General features: G+C 39.3%; 1 protein-coding gene across 8 annotated transcripts in view; it reads right to left on the bottom strand.

The window, feature by feature from the left end:
• Positions 1–24,367, bottom strand: part of CTNNA3 (catenin alpha 3) — a 411,474-nt gene that overhangs the window by 119,844 nt on the left and 267,263 nt on the right. For all 8 annotated transcript variants that reach the window (XM_085064278.1, XM_085064275.1, XM_085064277.1 and 5 more), the window contains one exon: positions 14,649–14,741. In XM_085064278.1, the coding sequence (XP_084920404.1) occupies positions 14,649–14,741 (93 nt within the window). The remainder of the gene's footprint in view (positions 1–14,648; positions 14,742–24,367) is intronic.

Here is a 24,367-nt window from a genome sequence, read left to right on the forward strand (position 1 = left end):
CCCACAGGCCCACATCTGGACACTGCTCACAGGCAGCTTAAGACTATGGCACAGTTACTCCTTTATTGTAGAAGTAACAAGTCGGAGACAGCAGCCATCCATCCTGTCCCATGAGGCAGGGAAGCAGTGTGCAGTGAGATGGTGCCTTCAGGGAAGGATGAGTCATCCAGCCCAAGGTCAGGCAAAGGGAGACAACCCAAGAGTAGAACGTGCATGTGCAGGATTGGATTAACATTACAAGAGAATACTTTTACAGTCTTTCAATTAAACAAGCAAAGAAGCAATTGTAAAGGTCTGTTATGGCAGTGACTCCACCAGAAGAAAACTAGAAATTTGTCAGAAATTAAATATAAGGACTACTCTGAACACCAAGAACTGTTAGCCCCTCTAACTAAAACAAGAAAAATATACTGACTAATAGCTTGAGTTCTGTTTGGTGATTATCTTTCTTTGCAGATGAACAGGAGGCTAGCCACCCAGATTTACATTCATTTGCACATCCAGCAGATTAATTTCCAACAAAATTAAGTGGGCAAATACATCAACTTGACACAGTAACAGCAAAGCCAAGTTCAGTAAAATATTTCTCAAATATGCTAGAGAAATTTACCTCCAAGAAAAAAAGGGTCAGTTCTGCCCTAGTGTAAGCTACTACAGCAAAGCTAAAAGAGCTCACCCCAAGGTAACACCATTTAGAACTCGACCAGAGTTTTGCCACAGGAAGGTAAAACTTTGTAGCTCCGTATTTTATTACTAAAGGAAGTATGACAGAACGATCATATTCAAGGGGAACAGTACATCAACGTGTCATTTGAGTCTGTCATTTCCAGAGATCAGAATTCAGGTCTTTGTTTAAAATCAGAACTATTTTGTGCATCATACACTGATCCAAATTAATTTATGTAATGTGACCAGTTTCTAAGCATACCTTAAGATTAATTGAAGTAGGTATATGGTTAACACAACAAAACACAGAAAACTGGTTTCTGAGCTTTTAGAAGGTGGATTTTTTCCAAGCTGTAACTAAACTAAACACTTCATGCTACATCACAAAAGAAATTGCACTCCTTGGGACTGTAGGGAAAAAAACTCACGTCCAGCTGGTCTTGATCTAAGAGAACCTGAGGATTTTCTTCCTTCTTCCCAAAATGATCACCTGCATGTCTAAAAACCAGTCTTGCAGCTGGGGTGGAGTTACTCGTCATGACAGAGTCTGGGCAGAGGCTGGCTGGGGGGCAGCTCTGCTGGAAAAGGAGCTGACACCCTGCTCCACGTCAGCAGCGCTCCCCAATGCGAGCTGACAGCACAGCGGGCTCAAAGGCCACGGCCATGGCTGAGCACAGTAAGAGGTGACACTCGCTGGATCACACCACATGTCCAGTTAGGGGCTCTCCAATACAAGAGACAACAAGAAGGAAGGCACATCCAGCACAAGGCCACCAAGACGGTTATGGGCTGGAGCTCCTACACTGCAAGGAGGGAGAAAGACCAGAGCTTGTACAGCCTGGGTTCAAGGTGGCTTCAGAGGGCTCCAGGAGCAGCCCCTCAACGTGTATGAGATTACCAAAATGGCACAGACAGGCTCTTCACAGCCATGCATGGTGGAAGGATATTCTGACAGCAGTCACAAACTGAGGGAGGAGCTGATGAGAGGCAGCACAGATGCACACGAAAGCAATTTCACACCAACAGCTGCCAAGCTGTGGAACAAGATGCCCAAAGAGTCTGTGCACTCTCTGCCCTTGGGCATTTTCAGCACATGAGTGGTCAAAGTTTAGAGAAAGGTCAGAGCTCAGTTCGAAATTCAGCACTGAAACAGCTGTGAGCAAAAGGCTATAGACATCCTAAGGTCCCTTCCAACCTGAACTACTGTTGATCTCCAATGTAGTTACAGAGCAATTCTATGATAAATACTTTACTTACTGACATCAATTCCTTCTGGGGCAAGAGTGACTCACTTCCCCAGGAAGACAGGTAATAGCAAAGCAAACAGAATGGAGCAACATCGTGATGTAGGATGTCCTAGGTTACTACTAGGAGACAAGGGTCCTACTAAACCCACAGAAACATGCTGGCAGTCTGCTATTTTTGTTCTTTTAACACAAAATCGTGGGGAACTTATTTCTGTCAAGCTGTGCCTTGTATTTCTCTTAACACAGTGGGGAAGCTTAAATATCCAGATATGCCCAAACTCTGCAAAAAAGTGTATGTATTTACTACCGACTCAAAAAAACTTGGAAGCAAAAAAGCCCACTATAATGGTAAAAAGGTGCAAGGATTCGGGACACTGTTGTTTTGGCATCTGCCATACAAAGCTATTACAATAATACAGATATAAAAAAACCCCATAACAATCTAAAAGCTTTGAAAGCTGAGTATCTTGTATACAATATATTTAACCATAAAATGTATTTCAGTCAATATAAATGAATAAAACTGAAGTCATGTTGATAACAGCTCTAGACAGTATGGACATATTCTACCCACAGGCTAAATGCATTCCAAGAGTAAATAAATTACTGGCTATATGTGTGAACAAAATCAATTAAAATTTAATTGTTCTGTAAATTCAAAAGGTGAAATCTACTCCCACTGAAAACAGCTGAAAGTACATGCAGAGAGAAGGGAGATTGTTTAATCATTATATCAAAAGTGACACATCAAGACAAAGCAAGGTTGTAGTTCCACAAAAAACTTACATCCATTTCTGAACACAGAATTTCCATCCACAGCCCACTTCTCTCTCACAACATCCCTCAAAATGCTCTCTCAGCAGCATTATCTAGAGCTGATAGCTATGAGGAGTCAGGTGTACAAGTGGTGTGAGACCAAAAGGTTTTACATTATGTTCAAGAGTAAGACACCTACTGCTTCAGATAGACTCAAAAAATCCAACAGGAAACAATGATGCAATAATAACAACTCAGCAATCCCTAAAATACTAAATGCAGTGGTAAAAACAACTAAGACAAATTATGATCCAAGATAAAATTTCAAAGTCCTATTTGCAATCTCTATTTTGTGCAACTAGTATTTAAAGAACTTGCTCTAAGATTCCATTTCTTTCTCCTTTCCCACAATTTAAAGTAGGAAAGAGGGATCTCACTGAAGGCACTTGGTTTAACAGTGAACATAACTGACTACATTTGGTAATAAGTTTTAGAAGTTATATATGAGTTTATTTGTTCTGAGATTGTGAGGCAACTCTAGCCTCTGAAAAAAACATCAGTGAACAAAGTTATATTCCCTCACCTTCAAATCTAACAAAGGCCTTCTTGATCAACCACTAAGCTAAGATTTAACTTCTACATGGTTATTAGAAGCTACTTGTCAAGGTCAAGGAACTTGTGACAAAATTAAGAGCACATAAATAAAGGAATCCCTCTAGAACAAACAGAATAGTGGGGAAGGGAATAAACCAGCAATTCTACAAACATTATTGATCTGATATACCAGGTAAGAAATGAACAAAATCCTTCATGGCTTTATCTACTGGTATCTGGGCAGTGGCTGCCAGTGATACACCGAGACACATTATTATTACACTGGGATAAATTTTTTGAATTTTATTAAAAGAAATTGCATAATTTCACTCAAAAAGCAAACCTTCCAATACAGTCTAGCCTTGCTGAGAAGCATGATGCACTCTTCAGGAAAAAAACCAAGCCTACACAACACACCAAGCACTCCTCTAAAGCTCCTCCTACCCCTGTACACATCTGTTTTGGTTTTATATAGGGATTACATGCACATTTCTGAATGCATTTGGAACCCTTCTACAGAAAAGGCACACAAAGTTAGCTTCAACAAAACAAACATTCCCATTATTTTAGTTTAAAATGTCACAAAAGTGCAAAAGAATTGAAAATGTAGTTAAATATTCCGTATTTACATTCAGGTGGATAGTCTCCATTTTCTGGAGACAACAGAATAGGCTGAACACATAAAGACTGATTCTTAAATCCATCCAACAGCATTTTACTTTCAGAATTTACTCACTTAACCTGACGAGTGAAGCAGACAACAGATCCCAAAACACACTGGGCTTTTTTTGCAGATGCATGATTTGTGTGGAATATTAATTTCAGTTACTTTCCTTCTCTTGATTTTGCACTAATGAAACTCAAGTAATGAGAATAAACAAACATTTCTGTTTCTGCCTTGTTGAACAGTGTGTCTGTAAGTGATCCAGGAAAGGCTTTGGATACCATATTGAAAGGTATGGGGGTGGATTGCACAAATCCCCCACTTTATTTCAAGAACTCAAAGTGCATTTTTTGACTCAACCAAAAAAACACTCCTCCTCAAACTGTATTTTCTGCATTACCTAATACACCCACTATCCAGAATGTCACCCAGGATCCAGCAAATAACACTGGTCAACTACTTTAAATAATTTTAGCTACAGTTTAAATGTTTTAACTCAACAATTACTTTCTTGTAGCCACAGTTTGTATATATGGGGGATAATTAGATTCTGCTCAGAAAGCATGGAACACTTCATCCAAGTTTATCAAGCCTTGAGCAATACATTCTCAAATAAAATTCTGATTTCAAGGTAAGCATATTCTTAAAATGCAAGGCTAAAATAATTCTGAAGACTTACTGATATATGAAAGAGGAAATAAAAAACTTATTCTGAGTTCTGCGTATAATGGGTTCAAGTATAAAACAAAACAACATAGTGGAAGTCATATCTATAACAGTGCTCCATTCAGAATGGAGCTCAGCTACCTGCAGTTCACCATAAACATATTTACCTTTGTGTTCTAAGTCTCTTCGTACAGCAAAGCTTTTTACATATGTAAACCTTTTCTTCATTTTCTTCGGCTGTGTAAATGCTCTATCACAGCACACCAACACTACCAAGTACATTGGTATAAAACCTCTCCCCACTGGGGACAGCAGGGTTTCCTGAGCAAATTGGGATAAGCCATGCACTCAGCAGCACTCCCACAGCTGCAGTACAACTTCCCAGAGGATGCAAGCAGAAAGAAAACTCTCCATAGAATTATACAGTCTAAGGACTTGATCTCAAAAGGTGTTCAACACAAAAAGCCCCTGTTGTCTAAATAAAACACCCATAATTATCAAATTAGTTGCAAATTAAAATTACGATATAAAACTGAAGCTTCCATCATTAACCTCCTGTTCACTGGATTTCATATCCAAGTAACTCTTTAGTCCAATTGATCATGTAATGCATATGAACCAGAAAGGTCCTTATGGACTATTCATTCATGTACCAAACTTTAGGGCGATGAAGTAAAACTGTAATGGAGCTAGCACAATTGCAGTGTAACTACACTACAGTTACAGTCCTTTTATTTCTAAGACAAACATACATATGGATTACATTTATAAACTGGGGGAAAGGACATCAGTACACCTCAACATGTAGGACACAACCATTGCTTCATATACACTTTAAAGTACATTATGCAAAATCCCAACCAAAACAGCAACAAGAAAATACAAACGACCTACTAAATTAACATTAATTCTTTCTTCATTCCCTCTTGAGATTTCTAACAAAACCATCACCATTACAAACATAACTCTTCTTTAGTTAATTATCTAAATGCCAGTGCCCTACATTTCCTGTAACATCTATGAGCTATGGTACTGTCTGAGCAGAAGAAATGAAGAGCTGAAGCCAAGAGCAAGCTTTCAACCTCACACAAAACCAAGTTACTGAACAGACATAGCAAAATGCTTTACAAGAGTTACACAGAGACACAGAGGTTGAAAATTCATCATGTGCCTCTGGAAAGAATAGGCAGAAACAGTCTGGTAAAAAAGGAGGACTCACAGGCACCCTCAAGTATATTCCATGTCAATCATGCAGTCAGACAAGCTCCACTATTTCACCTGTTTCTGCCATAGTCAAAGATCTAAACAGCAGCACATACACAAATGCCACTTCTGCTCCTGGAGGTTTTTCCTGTCCTCCCAAGACCTCACTCCATGCTCCTAGCCCTCTTTGCAGGATCCCAGGACCTTGCTAAGGCTTTCTTTGCTTTACTGTCCAAACACTCCAATCTTCTTGGGCTGCTCCTCTCTCCCAGTTCAACACCACACAACTGTGAGCAGACAAATAAACCACCAGCCCGCACAGACCAGATTCTTCCTCTAGCAGGATTACTGCCTGGACACTTGAGGTGAGGTGTTTGTCTTCACAAACAGCAGGACCAGCAGTGGAAGGAGCCTGCCTGAGTTTAACAAGAACACTCAGTACTTGTACTCCAGTTTAACTCCAGCTAGTAATTAAGCACTGCAATGAAGCCTTGCACACAAGCTAAGGAAAACAAGGAATTCCCATCTTCAGGCACACATTTAGCCAACCCCAGGAAACCAGGGCTCCATCACTGGTTTTACACATGAAGTCACATGGGCTTGTTCTGATGTACTTATTAGAGTCATGTGGATACAACATTCTCTACAGTACATCCTCTTACTGTCAGAGGTCAATTAGAACAAATGCTCTTGGCCAGGACAACCACCACCATCCTGTTAGCCAGGTCTTGTTTCAATTCCTGGGTATCAGAAGCTTCATGGAATAACACTTCAATGTTTGAGAAAGGAACTGAACGGGACAGTTAAAATTCAGAGTAAGGTAATGGCATTCTAGCTGAACATCTTGTTCACATCCTTTCCTGCTAGGATGCCAATACCAGTACGTTTGGGGAAAAAACACAAAAATCAACACCATGAAGGTTTGCATAGAGCTCTTAAATTCAAAATTATCTACAAGTACACGTCAAATTGTCTGTGCAGCCCACAAAATCCTAAGAATACTTCTGAATGCACTACCAATCCCATGATACACAAAATGGCATGACATCATCTGAAAACTGGAATTTATTTCTCATCAATTCACCATGTAAAGATATACTGGAGGGAAAATAAGCTTGGTAAACAACACCTGAAATTACTGTTTGCAACAGTAGCAACAGCTTTATAATGTAAAACAAAGCTTTTCTAACTCAGAATAGCAAATGAGACTCTGCCTCAATGTCAACAATAATGCATGACCATCTAAAAGATACAGGAAGGAAACAAACTGCTGCTGTACTTGCTACTTTAACTATTACTTTCAATGCTGCTCTGACACCTTTCCTTATTACTTTTAACTATCAATTTAGTAAAGCAGGCAGTCAAACTGCCAGGTATTTTTGCAAATATGAATGCAAAATATAACACAGAAAATCCCCCCTAGAGGTCACGTTACCTCTCTTTGCCATCTTTAATGACATTACAGCATTGTTGTTTCCAGGAAGAAATAATGGAAACACAAGAAGAGTAGTCATCCATTGCCTTGAATTTGATGCTACTGCTACAGAAACCATTTTAAAGCTCTCTTTAAAAACTTGGAAGCTCAGAGACATGAATCAGCCAACATCTGCAAGATATGCTCTTTCACCCCTCCTCTCCAGGTCAGATACTTCACAGATTGATGGAATGGTAGGGGCTGGAAGGGACTGCTGGAGGTCAATCTGGTCCAAACTCCCTGCTCAAGCAGGACCACCCAGAGCCAACTGTTCAGGACCATATCCACAATATTCCTTTAATATCCTCCGTCAGAGCTGTGCCAGAATTTCCCCACATTACTGAGTCTGACCCTGCACAAAGGGAAGAGGTAAGTATAGAGGAAATAAAAAGAAACTGTCATGCCTTTGCTTACCAAGCTCCTGCAGAAGGCAGTAGAAATCTCCAGAAAGCTTGTTCCTCTGCTGCAGCTCACAGGACACAGACACACACACAAGAACATGGACCATGCAGCCCCATCCTGTCAACAGTGCAGCTACACCCAACTCATCCTCATCCACTTCCCTAAGTGCTGCCAGACTAAGTGCTTCCATCTACTCCTCACCATCTACATCCCCAGGGGACTCCAGGGTGCTGAGCACCCATGAGGATCCCATAACACTGCCTGTGCTCCAGCAGGGAAACAGTTCCAGGTTAGGTGTAAAGCTGGTAACAGAGATTCACAATGCCACAGAACAAAGCCATGCCAGATGGATCCACGTATCAATGATTTTGGCTCCCTGCTTCAACAAGAGCAATGAGTTCCCTTGTGAACCTCTGCCATTTACACCTCTCTATTACTGCACGCTACAGCTATTAACATTCTCAGCTCTTTATTGCTGTCTAAAAATCTCTTTTCCAAAAGCCATGTACCACTACATCTCTTAACAGTGCTGGTATTATTTTGCTTGTACTGCTCTAAGCTTTCCTACCCTTCTCCCCAGACTCAGTAGGTTTTTTAACACAACAAGTCTCTAATAACGATGCTTTATTGCTATTCTTTCCTTCCTTGGCATTTTGCTGCAGGACTGTCACCAACAAAATGTGGCATCTCAAAAAAACTTATAAATTCAGAAAAAAAGAATGAAGCTCAGATGAGAGAAAATAAATACCTTCCCAGGAAAAATACTTTCAAGTTTTAGAGGCAAAGGGAAAAATAAATTGTTTATGAAACATTGATAGCACTTTGGTGGAATATGAATCTACAGCAAATGCCCTCCAGCAACTTTAAAAAACTCAATCATTCTCATGTCTTATGTCCACTGACTGCAGGTGAGGCAAGAAGAGAATAAAACAGGACAGCTTCTGTACTGCTACAAAAGCTGAAGCTACTCAGGGTTTGTGTTTTTGTTTAATATTACAAAGTGAGAATTGGTTGAAGATTCTGTTCTAACACAACAGATGCTGGAAGATGCAAGTTAAGACTGAAAACCTCAAGGCATTCTGTAGTTAATTATTCTCTCTCCAAGTACTATTGTAAAAGAGCCAAGCAGTCACCGCCAGTATGAGACTTGCAGGAGAGCCTAAGAGTGAGGGGGTTTTCCCCTTCAAACTGCTTATTGAAGTTCAAGCCAAAGCAAACATCTAAGTCTATTTGTACAGAAGGATAAAGTACTGAGCCTTCCAATACATTCTGGTGTTCCACAGCTCTAGGATTCTATAGTATCTCAATAAGCTTGATATAGGTTTCATCAGCTTTAAGAGAACAAACCTAAATTCCCATAACTAAAGACAACATTCTACAAATACTAGTGTCAGTACATTATGCTAGAGGATATGAGAAAGATTTTTTCCTTGTACCATTCTCAGCCCTTGTGACATAGGCAGACAGCTGGTTTTGTACACGTTCCTTTAGTGCAGATTACCCTTCACATGAACACTGCACTGCTCTGATGGTACAGAGCACCACCCATCCAAACAGGGTCACATGCTGCAGTGACAGGTGAGAACGAGACTAACAACTTGTTCCACACAGTACCTCCTGGTAACAACAGCTCTCCAATACTGGACATTGCCTTCCCTCACCAAAGCTGTGCAACTGTCAGCTCGAGCTGGCATCAGTCACTAGTCTCCAGTGCCACCAAAAGCAGTGACTGCTCCTCCTCTAGACTGCCCTCACTCCTCCCCTGGAGCCAGGCAAGCCATGCTCAGCAGTCCACACAGCAAACTACATGGGCAGCTGACCTGAAGGAAAACTTAACCTTCCTGCTTCCCAGGTGGATTCTCAGAAGCTTCCTGATCTAGATCACTGAGTAACTATGAGGGAAGGGGCAGAAACGAGAGCGGGGGAGAAGGGAAGGAGGGAAGTCTCCAGCAGCACTGATGCTTTAAGCCAGACCAAAACAGTTGTGGAAACAGGATGTACCAAAAGAAACTAAACATAGGAGAGCTTAAGAAGGCTACTATAGCCATCAAGGTTAATGACAACCTCCTCATTACCCTCAGCAGCATTTTGTGTCAACTGTGCCAACATGGTTGAAAACCTACACGAAAAATGCATCACTTCACCACAGTAACTTTCCTTTCCTTTTAGAAATAATGTTACTAAGGCATGATATCCACTTTTAATTAAACTCTCAACTGAAAGGCTGAAAATGATACCTAAGAAGAAGTCTAATACTGTTGGATACTAACATCTGTTTTCTGTCTTTTAAAACAGATGGTAGAGAATTCATGGATTTACCATATGCTCCCCCATTACTTCTGCCCTGTATTTGAAAAAAATTGTATTAATACACAAAAAAGGAGATGCCACATAAATGGTTCAACCAAGAAGATGAAACTATGATTATTAAAGTGATATTGGTGAAGAATTTTTATGAGGCTAATAAAAAATCTTTGTCAGCGTCCCCCACTATTTAATGTGCCAGAGCAAGTAACAAAATGGATGATTGATTTTCTCTCATGAAAGAGTAAATACATAGGAAATGTGAATTGCTAGTTTCAAAAATCCATACCATCATAAAATACATACTTAATATCTGAAAAATGCAACACATCAAAAGATCCTGCCCACTGATTAGCTATTAAGTCTCATTTTTGTGAAGAAGGGTTTTCATGTTTGCTAGTACCTACTTTCCAGAAAATTACATAGAAGGAAATAATATCCATTTATCTGTATCAACAAAGAAGAGCTAAACAATTTAAGTGTAACTCAAAACATAGCTCAAAGGAAGAGCTAAATTCCTGCTTTCATTTTTTTAACAGAAAAACACAAATATAATGTTTAATTTTGAGGAAAAAAATTACAGGACATTCACATTTAAAGCTTGAGCAAAACTTAGAATGCATAACAAAGTTACAACCATTTTTTACGCAAGCAAGCAGAGAACACTCAAGTCCTGCTTGGAGAGTAGAACTTCTCAAGTTGGATTTTTCTGTGCTTGAGGCACAGTGCTGTCACTGTTAGGCTGCTTAAGGCTTTTATGATACTTGGCACCAAACTGTAGGCATAACCACTGTACTTGAAATAGGAGAGAATGCAAGCAGTGACCTGACTGGAATGGAGATGCTTCAACTGGATCTCTTCAGACACTCTTCAAAAATCCCCTCAATCCCTCAGCTTTTGGTTCCATGGTATTCCTAATATTACTGATAAATACATATCATTTTATATGATGCTAAAAGACATGCAATGAGCTCAATACGGGCTGCTAGCAAGATAGGAAAGAAAGCATCACTACAACAGTGCTGAAATTATTAACATTCAAAGAAAGGAAAGCTGCAGGAGTTGGTTTCTTTCAAGGCTTGGTGGGTTTTGCCATTTTCCTCACTTCAAGTACATGTGTGTCAATAGAGAAACAGCTCTATAATAGCAAAATACAACAGTCAGATCCAGACTGTCATGTTGGCATTGGAGAAAGAGATGAATTATGCTGGACAAGCCAAATTCAAAATGTTCAAGACAGCTGTCAGATCAGTATTTCAAAGGCCTGGAAACATGACGTGTACAAATATATTCCCACTGATTAGCTCAGCATCTTGTTTACCCCAGTAACTCCCTCCATATTACCTGAACTACCATGGTGATTTCTCTACACAACTTCTGTAGCCAAAAAATCACCTTCTGTGTTTAGTGGTTTATCACATACCAGGCAATACTAAAAGCCACTAGCAGCATATAAAGTTCTCAACAGCAAGAAAAGATAGCATTCAAAATTACAGCTGAATCCTTCACAAATGTGCCAAGTATAACACACTTTTCATTAGCATTAGTTACCTGTTATATAGAATATAAAACCAGAATTTATAGAATTATAGAATTTATAACCAGATGGTTTCTCTTTCTCAATACTTCAGTGAAAAACAGAGCTCACCAAAATACTAAGATGCAGGGTTCTGCTTATACCAGTGTGCTTACACACCTTCTTTAAAATATCTGGTAAAAATATTCCATGGGATGAAATTACTTCCAGATATTTTTTTATCACCATCTACAGATTAAGCTAGACTATAAACATTCATGTGTTTTTCCTGCATTTTTCTTTCCTTTCACGATGTTCCAGTAATCACCCTGCACCACTGGTAACCAATGGCAAGCTGCACTGATCTCACCTTCAAGTGAAGTGACCCTAAAATTCATTAATTCAGATCCAGTCCTTCTAAAATACCCCAAAGCCCCTGCTCCTTACAACTCTCCAGAGATCTTTATACTAATAAAAAGGCTCTAGGCAGAGCCCTCTGATGCTGAAAATCATCTTTCTTAACTGTCACCTTAAAACCAGCCACCCTGATCTGCACTTTGATACAACTGATCCAAAATTTATGCTCAAGGTCATTTTCCTCAAAAGCATCAACTCAGGATTTGAAAGCTAATTAGACCATAAAAATGTAAAAACCCATGAAGAATTTGGATAGAGAAGCCGGATGTGCTAATCTCTGGTTTCCCACATTTAGGGTAATTTTACATGTCTACATTGACAGGTTTACCATCTACCAAGTATTCCAGAGGACTATTAGAGGAACCACAGTCTTCTTCAAACACACCACTGAACTGAAGCATAAGGGTAACAAACCCAAAATGGGTATTACCAAAACAGTTCTACAGATTTATAGCCATGCTGTTGAAAATCAAAAGCTTGTTTGCTTTTGTTTATTCTTTTCCTCCTCTTCCTTTCCCATACATTCACTGAAGTCAAGATTTTGTTGGCACACCAGGACAATACCATAGACTCCCACTACAAGTGACTGTGGAGATCCTTTCTACCTGCCAACACTCAAGAAAATTCTCTCAACCAAAACTGAGTTACATGAAGAGAAATAATTCTTCCTTCATCAAATCATATGCAACCAGCTCTTTAATTTTTTATTCTATTATTGATTTAACTTTAATTTCTCACCAAGAATTCATGACATTCCAGGATCATTATGTGCTTTGCATTGGCTCTAACAAATGCCCAGCTTATTTCATTCATTGAATGGTCAAAATATCTCATAGTAATTGCACATGAGAAAAAAAAATAAGAGTTCAAAATCAATCTTCTACATTTTACCTACAGAAGGCTTTCCTCCAGAGTTTGTTAATTCTGTATGTGCCTCTTCCCCTGTGATCCATAGGAAGTTTTGTTGCCAAATCTGCAGAACTCCCAAGACTACAAGCTATTTTCTGTAGGTGTTGTTTTTGTTGCTAGGGGCTTTTTTGGTTGGTATTTTTTGGGGCATTTGTTGTGGGGAGGCTCTATTTCATTTCTATTTCAGATTTCAATCCATACCATGTTTCGCTCCAAGAAATAATTTTCAAAGCACATAAAATACCTTTTCAATCTGAAAATTTAAGAGTACTGGGGAGTTCTGCATCAGAATTTCCCCATTCTGAATTCTAACTGATATGACTCATAGGGAATTTAAAAGGTAATTATTTTCCCTATGGAGGGTTTTTAAATGATATGGCATAATCTGATTTACTGAAAAAATGCAGGAGCCTTAATCTGCTCTTTCTTACTTAGGTAAAATGCGAATTGCTTTCATAAGGCATGGTCCTTATCTAAGAAAGCAGCAAATCCTGCACAATGAACACACCATTAGTAGTAATATAATCTTATCATGTGCATTCCACATTCTCTTTTTAGCCAGATCTATAATCATCAACTAATTCACCCCGGTTTACCTTGAGGTTAAACAAAAAAAAAAGAAATGAAGTCAAGAAACTTTCATTTTACTATAGGAAATTGAAAGCCTAGAAACTTAAATGGCTGTGGAGAAAAATCAATATTTTAGTCAAAATTAGATTTTAGGAGTTTCTGGTATCAGATATGTAGGTTTCAATTTCAATTAAAAAGCTCCATGTGGATGCATAATAATCCATTATAAAAGTGCACCTGACCCCCTGGAGAAACAAAGAAGCTGGAAGAAGCTGCCTTCTTACAAATCCAGTAACACATTAAATCCCATAAGCGTGTGACGTGAAACACAGAACTCTTCAAGTTTTAAAAACAGACATTGAAACTGAATTATTCAACAGAAAACATTGATTTGTGACATTTTCAGAACACTACATTTCCTTGATAGAAATTTCTTTCTCCAAGACTTCCATTTATTCACCAGGCGTAAAATGGACTTCTCAAGCTTCCTACTGAACATATGAATATTTGCTCTTCATCTTTTATTTCAACTATACTTAGCACAAAAGGGTAAGAATACTTATGCCACTGTGTAAACTACAGTGCTCTTCAAAGAACTAATGATCTTGAAATTATGCAGCCTCAGGGCTGCAACACAGATGAGATTCACAGAAATCAGTAAAATCTTTGCTCTAAAAGATCTAACTGCAGAAGTTTTCATATGTCTATACCTCTGAACATGACAAAGTGAGCACAGTTTTAGTATTTATTATCTCAGAAAAAGTGTACCTGTAGCTGTGTTTTTTTCATTCATTTGCTTAAGACAAAAATTCAAGCTTTCAAATTGGTGATAATCAGAAGAATTCATACTTTACTGTTCACATACACAAAAACCAAATCAAGTGTTAAGTCTTTTAAGTTAAAGGTCAAAATAGGTATTGTTTTTTAAGAGTAAAATATTCCCAATTTTTCACATTCCCATGTTCATTCAAACAGGTTTGATTTCAGAAACAGAGCAGCATATTTTTGCAATTGCAGTTTTTATAGCTTTTTAGAACTCCCAATCAATACTGACTATTAACCATTCCTATGTTAACCACAGAGGAAACAAACAGATTACCGAAGTATTCGCATTTATCATTTGGTCTCCATTTGCTACACTGAGCTGCGTAAATGGAATGTGAACTTAGACTAAAGGAGCATAACTAAACATCTGTGCTGTATGACAACAAAACAGGGTATGGTGAGCACTGGGATGAGAATGAATTGAACAAGTCCTACCTGTGGGCACAAAGTCTCGATATGATTGGCTGCCATTTGGACAATTTTCGTTCCATCTTCATTTGTTGACAATGAACAAGCAAGATTGGCAACCTTAAACAAAAAAATAAACAAACAAACAGCCTTGTCAGCAAGTATTCCTCCCCAGACTTCAAACCTGTCAAAAAACATCTCTGCTAGAAAGCCTTCATTGGGGATAATTTGTCAAAGAATATTTTTGAACAAGGAAACACTACAGGAGGGAAAAAGAGCAGAGGAGAGAGATGACAGTGGCAAGACATTTTATAACCTCAGCCCAGTTTATGCTCAGCAGGTAACAGCTGCAGACTGGTGTTTAGAAAACTGGAGGAAATTTCGAAGTAAGAGCCTAAGGCTTCAGTAGGTTGCTTGTGATCTTGCCCATTAATTTTTCTGAGCCCTTCAAACCATTACCAGTTTTTCCACTGTTTTTTTAAACTTACTTCTAAGACCTTAAAGCTCAAATAACTTATCTTGACTTATTGTAATTAGCAAGTGATTTCTGCCCTGAGCTATCCCCAGATGATTCTTTTTATTAGTGGTATGGTTTTCTACTGAAAAGGTCCTATCATATAGCATCTATAGCACAACTAACAGTGAAAACATATATGGTAACTTGAAATCTGCAAAAGAACAAATCTATCTTCTGTTTTATTCTACTATACACCAGAGATACAGCTTCCTTTAAAGTAAAAGCCTCTTTCATGATGCTCAACAGCTCCACAAGTTGAAAGGGATGAAGGAAAAAGCATCTCACTGCACCTGAACATGAAGAGGCTGTAAGTGACAGGTTTGACAAAGACACAAGGGAGGTTGGGATACTGGGATCCAGTAGATCTTTTCATCCTACTGGAGTAATGCTGAGTCCTTACATAAACTACTCCACTCTTGTTAATCATCACACCCTGCCCTTTAGTAGCTGTACTACCCATACCCACTGTAATGTTAACATAGACCAAAAACTGCCTGAGAACAAGACCCCTGCAGTGCTGCAAATATGAACACAGGTAGGCATAGTTATTTTGGAGTTAGCCAAAACTCATACAACTTCAACAGTTCAGCTGCCGTGAAATAAAAGCAAATCTTCCTTTATCAACAGTTTAGGACACTACTGCTGGTTCAGTGATGATCTATTACCAAAGACTTTTATTATTCTTACTTAATTGCTATAAGTAATTATAAGGCATTAACCAGTGCACAGACAAATTAATTACTTTTCCTATTGAAAAATCAGAAGGGATTAAGACAGACACTTTCTGAGGGGTTAAAACCTAGAATCCTGGGCCTACCATGTACACCTGTGCCTACCCGAAAATACTTTAAGCAACTTTCCTTGGTATTCCAACACAATTCATTAGTTCCCTACCCTTGTGGTGTATTACCTTGTCTACATAAAAAACAATGGTTAAGACTACAGAAATCCAGTTTTCATCAATGCACTGACACCATATTCTCTTTTATTTGAAGTAAACTGCCATGGGTTGGTATTTTAATGCAGTATCTGAAAAAAATGGGTTTGATTCTATGGTTTCCTTCCTGACTCCTCATCTTAAACTACCAAAAGATTACTTTATCTCATCACAATACAAACATAAAACATGCTATTCCCTCCCCTCAAAAGAAAGGAAAAAAAAAAAAAAAATCAGTTATTTTTCTTTGGATTGTAGGTCAGGAAATTTCACTAGTGGTCCCAACAAATAATTCATATTGGTTTGAGTATTTTAATTCCTTTGCCCCAGTCACTGAGCTGCTTGTATATCCCTAATTTAATACTGTGTTCACTCACACTTTGTTACTACACCACCTATGTAAAATGAAACACTCTACAAAACTCAGTGCAAACATTATTGATTTATATAACTCCTCTATGCCTAAAGCAGTAACAATTCAAAGGTAAAATGAAAAGGCAATACCAGCCATGCCACCAGGACAAAAACTCCCAGCAGCTTTTTGTTTTTCTCTTTACCATAAGGTTCCTCAGGTTTTTCAAATTAATTTTGCAGTTTCTAAAAAACCTTGACTTGCATTTCTTGGAATCCACTACAAACATGTGCAATACTGAGCTCCTTTTTATCAGTGAGATACTGCTGTAAGCAGTTCTGTCCCTGTCTTGATGAGCACAGCAGATACAGAGACAATACACAACACCTTTTTATCCTGTTTCCCAGTTGCACTGGCTGCAGCACTTCATTGCAAACACAGTCCTTGATGTAAATTGTGTCACAGCCACAGAACAATAAATTAGGATGAAAGAGCTTTCCAGAAATCATGTAATCCAACCCCCTGCTGAAAACATGAGAATGAACTCAAAACCAATTGGTGCCAAAGGCTCTATGTAATAGATTAGATCTGCCCTAAGTCAGAGAAGCCTTTACTTCATGAGTATCATACACATCTCAAATGACTTTTGTAATTTGAGAAATTTTCATTACACTACAGTCTCTCCCCTAAGCAGTATAAACTACACAAATACATTACATTACTCTTGTACTCTCTGAGGGAAAGTAGCTTCCCTGAAAAGGACTTCAAGCCCAAGCACACTGCAACTTCAAAAACACATTAAAAAAATGCCAAGATTCCTCTCATTCAAAAAATATTTGTCCTCCTGAAGAGCAAAGTTTGTCAGGGCAAAGATAAAGCTTTCCTGTAGGCTGGTCTGATTGAAATCAGAACTTTACAGAAAAAAAGAACATAATCATTTTCTCCATTTAAGATAGTAAGAAAGCAGTTACACAGCTTTTCCTTTAAAACAAAGAGTAGAAAACAAACCATCCTTGATGAGGTTTAGCAACATCAATTAATACACTAATTAGGGTGCAGTGGGAAAGAAAGACTTTGAACCGAGCATGTAAGTGCAGCAGGAGATAAAATATTTCATCAGCTTGATAAAGTTTTAGATTGTGAAAGCACTAAAGAGTGTATTTTTTATGCCCATTACCTGTACACAAAAGACATGCCAACACAAAATTCTTTTATTCCTGAAGTTACTAAACAAACTTCTTACAGGCACTTTAACTGGTCTTTTTATTTTTACTATGGGGTGAAGGCTTACCTTTCTGCATTGGGGGAGGGGGTTCCTCTCTTTAGCATATGGTGAGCCTATAACTTTTTGGGCTAGAAATTCCTTTAGAGTAAGATTTGTGTATAGCAGACATACTCTGCTAAAAAAATAATTTAACAAATCATATTCCTGTCCTGGATTTTTACTTTATGTGGGACTCATGTATATAGGAGAGAGCATAATGCAAAGGTGTGCCAAAACTTTTTCAGTTTCTACTCCTTATCAAAGAACTGAAAGGCAAAGAAAGACACAGAGGCTGTGGGAGATACACTATATGCAAACAAGTTTGCTCTGTTGTCCAAACTTATTTAGGAAGGAAGGCTTTTTCCCTTGCCTACGCTCACACAAGTGCATTCACACTGTGCATCCTAATGTTCTCTCCCCAAGCAGAGGATGAAGGCTTTAAGAGCTTCTTTCAGCCTCAGGTTTCCCAGTGCTTTCCACTAGGTATTACAATGCAAAACAGAAAACGCATGTAGGCAAAAGATCTTGGAGAGCCACAAATTACTTCCAGTGGATCTCCAGAAAGGTGGGATAATTTTCAACAGCCTGAAGCCATCTATCGCTGGAAGTAATGAAGATAACCTAGTATCTTCTCTGCAGACAAAAGGAAGTGCTCCCAATCCTTTAAGAGCCTCAGGACAAGTGGATGTTCACGTGCAAAGTGAGGCTGCTCCTTCCCTGGGAAAGGACCAAGGGGTCCTATCATGTTGATTCTGCTGGAAAGGAAGAGGAATCCTTGGGAGAGACATTCAGACAATGACTTAAAGATGTAAGACTCTGGCTCAGAAATGAATCCTGGCTCAGAGTTAACTCCAGGGTGAGAAAAAAACGCAAAGCCAAATGCAAAAGTGAGATTTTTATATAGTAAAGGAATAAATAATCACTGCACTGCCTCACCACCTGTTTCATTTGCAGTTGAGAACAGCTTTGCTGATCTATTGTCCACACTGCACAGCAAGAATTAAATGTACCCCCAAGGATTTTTTTCAGTCAAATTCACTCCATTAACTCCCAAAAATAAGTATTTGCTTGGGAACAGATTGTCTGCTAACTAGCTAAATTCTTCTATAAATTGTACTAAATGAAGCAGCACGTTCTCTAGATGTGATCCCTTTTGCTCCACCAACAGAAGCTCAGTTTCTTTTCATTATTTTACCCAAAGTCCCAACTCACTTATACTGTAAATCATTACGGATAAATCAGTTGTTAATTCTATGAAAGCTTCACAGTAAAGACTTCCTGTTCTTCACACTAAATACTGCCTGTCAAGAAACTGTTTCACTGAGAAAAGACCTCCCAAAGCTCTGCCAAACCTCAAGTTACCCAGGTCCTTCACTACACTGCACAGTAAGCCCAAAGTCTGTTCTTTGGAGATTTTTTTAGCATAGTGTGAAGAACCCTCTGGCAACTCAATCCCTCCATTGATAACCCTTCAGAAATTCTCAGTACCATACTGGCAAAGTGTTACTAAAATAAAACCGACATGCTTCAAATTTCACAAAAACTGAACTTGTGTGTTTCAAGATTTCAAATACAGTCTTTATTAGAAAGTTTAAGGTACTGAACCTGTCACTTTTTTTTTTTTTTTAACCTCACATAATAAATACCAGAACAAAAACTAACTGGTTTTCCACAAAAGCAAGGATAAGTACTTCTTATATATACCTCTAAAGAACACTAACCAGATATATTGTTACTTCATCATTTATATAAATTCTCCATGGCACTGGCAGGGGGGTTAAAAAGGCCTAATGAGAGTAGTGCACAAATGGACACAAAAAAAGCCCAGTAATCCACTGAAGGAGAGATTAATCCTGAATAATCACAATTCAGAAGATATTTTATTTGTAGGAGAGCAACTGAATACTAAGCTGAGGAATAACATTTGAATTTCAGCATTACAGCAGTCAATATGGCTTTCAATACAAATTATATACTCTATGTAACCTGATTATAACTATTAGCCTACTCTCTTTCAGACCATAAAGGAAAAAAATGTGCTCATGTATTCTTTGCTTTTAATTTCATGGTATACAGAAATATCTTCTACAGGTTTACTATGTGTTCTCAGTTTCTACTACTAGCTTGATTCATGAAGCCTTATGAAGTCTTTAGAGGAAAATGACTGTTCATACAAAAAAGAGACATGAAAAACTACAAAGGTCAACGTTAAAGAATGACTATACTTGTTCAAGGGAAAAGCTACATTGATGTATCTATGTCTTCCAGTCATTGCTGCATTTTTATATGCATTTATGATTACTATGTGCATTTTTATGGGCTTAATAAAACTTGCATAGACTACAATATTTGTTTATAGTGAAAAAACACATTCCAGGGGACTGAAAACTTATCTCCAGTGGGCAATAAAGTAATATCACAATGTTACTTGTTTTCCAATCCATTTTCTACCATAAAACTTTATTTCTTTCCAGATCAAGTCAAGTAGTTATACCTCAGGTTAGAAGTTACACTCTCACCTTTTATTAGTTTATGCTTTTGTGGGGAAACAGTTAAAAATGCTACTCAAACATGCATTTAACATATATTATGTTGCTTTCCATGCTTCTTTTAGCTATTCACCTTCCACCATTCCAGAAGGACTCTTAACTCTGCTAATTTAACTACAGGAGGGGACTACACACCTGCAAGCCTTTTCACTTACCTTTCAGTTTCTTTTGCACTTCTCTTAATTTTGCCTGTCTCCATCTCCTTCCATTTTCTGCAGAACTGAATTACCCACTACTACATTACTGCCTAATCCACTGCTGATTTCACAAAATTAGCTCAACCTGCTACACCTGAGGCTTATCACTGCCCCTTCAGGTGTTACCAAACAGCTGCACAAGATAACTGAAATCCCTCATCGTATTATGTAACTTTAACTGTTTTCTACCAAGTATGTCCCAGATTCTGCTTCTGTAATTATTTTAAAAAGCATATACAAATACTCATGGACAGGATTGTTGAGTTCTGCTGTGGGTTTTTTTGTTTGTGGGTTGTTTTTTTTTCTAACATAACTGCAATTGGTTTCTTTCAAGTTCCATGTGCTCAGACAAGTCTTATCTTACTCAAGTTCATCTAGGAGACTGCCTTGATGAATTGGGCCTCAACCAAAATAAAAACAGAAAATAAACACACTCTGAGACAAACACTTCACATGTATAAGGGAGAATTCTGCCCAATAACATTCCAAAAACCATTTCCTTTTCAATAAAGGTGTCAGGCTTGATGCAGAGCCCCATTAAGCTTTCTCCCACTGCTTTAGGTCACAGTTACATTTGAAGAATTCAGTTAAGGATTCCCTCTCTAGACTCAGCTCTGGTTACAACCAAAAACAGATATCATATTTGTATTATATTCATGTTCTTGCAAGCTTGCTGAAGACTCCAGTAAAACAGAAACTGCATATAGTTGTGACTTGTGTCTCATTAATGATCTTTCCAAAATACCCACACCAGCACCAGACTTAATCCACTGCAATAACTGTGAAGTGGTCCCTGATACCCGAAGAAAGCTCCTTGCATGGACCCAAACACAACAGCAAGTGAAAAATCTAAAGGTAAGCTACTTGATGAAACCTCCCCCTGCAGAACCATTTCCTGAAGTGCTGGCAACAGGGGACTTTCCAGCAGTATGCTGCATCTTAAACCAGAAGAAAGTAAGGTTTTCAAAACAACAAATTTGCTATCCAGTTCTATAATCATAGAACAAATTATCATGTAACCTTGTCTTTTTTCTTGTCTCAACCTCACAACATACATGACAAATAAGATAGAAGTTAACCCTGCAGCAGGAGGATATCAGTCATGCACAGAATTAGCCAATTCCTACATCATCCAAGAGGAGTGATCACAATTCCCTGCCAGAACACACAGCTTCTGAGGGAATGGGACACACACAAAAGCTGATAAACAGATTAATGAATTGCCCTTAACTGCAGTAGCAGGATTTGACAAACATCCATCACCAGTGGAATTCAGTAAGGACCAGGGTGCATCAACCAGTTCTCAAAATTGCATGAAACCATCTACCTCCTGCACTTCAACAATAAAGAGGAAAATACAAGACACAATAAACTGTCAACTCAAAATTTCAGGCCCTTTTCATCTATATAGCATAGGCAAAGTTCAAACATACACATGAATACATTCTTATTACTCATTATTCAAATATTCCATGAAAAGGGAAAAAAAACAAAAGGTCAACCAACTTTCAAGATTCTGCCTGTGGCAATATCTGAAAGCCGGCACTTCAAAAGCCTTCCCAGAGCAAGTAGAAGTCCACCTCCTGCTTTAAAGATAAAATTTACTTCAGGAAGCGGGTCAGAGTCTAAAGCACTTTATGGGATGTACAACCACCAAGCCCCCCCACCTCACACAAGTGAACACATCAGGCGTGTTTAAAGAATTCAAGTATTGGGTTTTCAGAAAGAAAACCAGTTCCATTTCCAAAACTTATTAGGCGCTAATTCTCTGTTTCAGTACTCTCAGAATCTCACTCCAACCCAAGTGTCTTCCCCCAACCTTTAGAGAAGATCTTCAGTTATTTTTGTCCTACTTCCACTCAAGAGAACTTGAAAAAGTGATAAGCAGAGAAGGATTACTGTCACAGTCCATCCGCAGCCAGCTTTAAGCTCAAGAATAATGTGCAATAACCAAGCACCAGCTGTGCTACCTCAGCACTGCTCAGCTGCACTCCTTCAGCCCAACGGAAGGCATTTGGGCTTCCAAGAACCGAGACTGAAAATCTTTTCAGCCAACAAAAACACTTCCTACCCTATTGTTCTCTATTGTCGCCTCACAGATTACTATTTGAGAACTTATGCTGTACACAATCACGCTTCAAAGCGGCAAGGCCAGCAAAGTCCGCCGCTTGCACAAGGGGAAAAACATCTCAAAGCAGAGATAAAGCAGAGATAAAGCAGAAAACTCAGGGCTATCGCTGGGTTTAGCGGCCCGCCCTGCCTCCCCTCACCACCCGCGGCCGGGACAGCGGGATTCCGGCGGCCGAAACCGTGCAGTCCCCATAGACAAAACAGCAGAATTCTAGTGGCAGGAACAGCAAGATTCCACTACCAGGAGCCCGAAACACACCTTCAGCACTCACCCTGACAGCTCCTCGCCAAGAGGTAGAGCTGCAGCCGCAGCCAAAGCCGCCCGCGCTGGCGACAGCCACCCGCTCCGAACCTTCTGGAAAGGGGAGGGCTGGCCTGGCCCTGAGCAGCTTTAAACTGCGGGCTTTATTGCACACAGGTGTGGGTGGTGTTTGTTGCTGAGGGGCTAATGGCTAACAGCTGAGTGTGTGCTGCTGGCTGAGGGTGTAATTGCTCACAGCTGTGTGTGGCTGAGGGTCCCATGGCTCACAGCTGTGTGTTTGTGGCTGAGGTTCTCATGGCTCACCACTGTGTGTGTTTGGGGCTGAGGGTCCCATGGCTCACAGCTGTGTGTGTGGCTGAGGGTCCCATGGCTCACAGCTCTGTGTGGCTGAGGGTCCCATGGCTCACAGCTATGTGTTTGGGGCTGAGGGTCCCATGGCTCACAGCTATGTGTTTGGGGCTGAGGGTCCCATGGCTCACAGCTGTGTGTGTGTGGCTGAGGGTCCCATGGCTCACAGCTCTGTGTGTGTTTGTGGCTGAGGGTCCCATGGCTCTCAGCTGTGTGTGGCTGAGTGTCCCATGGCTCACAGCTGTGTGTGTGTGGCTGAGGGTCCCATGGCTCACAGCTCTGTGTGTGTTTGTGGCTGAGTGTCCCATGGCTCACAGCTGCATGTCCCTCACCCCAAGGAGCCTCAGCCCGCCCGGTCCGGCAGCGCTGGTACTCGCCCAGCCACAGGCACACATGCATTACATTACCTCATTACAGTATGTTCTTTCTTATGCATTCACTATAACCTACATTCCAAATATCTTGTAAAAATATAATTAGTCTTCTCATTCATTTTCACCCTCCCTTTGCCCGTTAAATGAATAAGTAATTTTCTCAGGTTTATTAGTTTTTATTCTCCTCTTTGTAACTGGGGCTAAGCAAGCCACGTATAGACAGCCAATTCCAATTGCCAGTGGAGCTGGAGGTAAACTCACAGCTACTGTAGTTCATATGGAGCAAATGTTGTACTAACATAAAATGCTTCTATGGCAGTGGAAGTCTCTCTTTCTGTTAATGGAGTTTAAAGGCTCATAAAACATTTTATAAGAAATCCTTGACTAATTTTTGCTATGTGATCTCTAGTCAAGGAAATGTGAAACTGATCAGAAAGAAAACATTTAAAACTGTTCATAAGCCTTCCAACAAAAGCTTGCATATAAAATTGTCCAGATTGCAAACTGCAGACTGTAGTGCAGTCTGAAGCATCAGTGTGGGCTCACCCTTATCCATGTGCATAGAATTCAAACTGCAGGAATGTGATCCTACTAAATCCACTGAAAAACTCTTAGGAGATTCTATCTTGTTTACAGTACAGTGGCCTTGAAAAGAGGCAAATGAATTGACTGTTATTCACTGTAAAGCAATGCCCTGATGAGAAATGATCCTCACGCCCAGCAGACACCTGTCCAACAGCACCACAACGACATGCAGGAGTCACATTTCAAAGGAAACAAATCTCTGTGCAAGGAAGTGTAGAATTAAAATCTGTA

Source organism: Lichenostomus cassidix, chromosome 6 (genome assembly GCF_008360975.1).
Source record: "Lichenostomus cassidix isolate B80296 chromosome 6, HeHo_3.0, whole genome shotgun sequence".
Lineage (NCBI taxonomy): Eukaryota > Metazoa > Chordata > Aves > Passeriformes > Meliphagidae > Lichenostomus > Lichenostomus cassidix.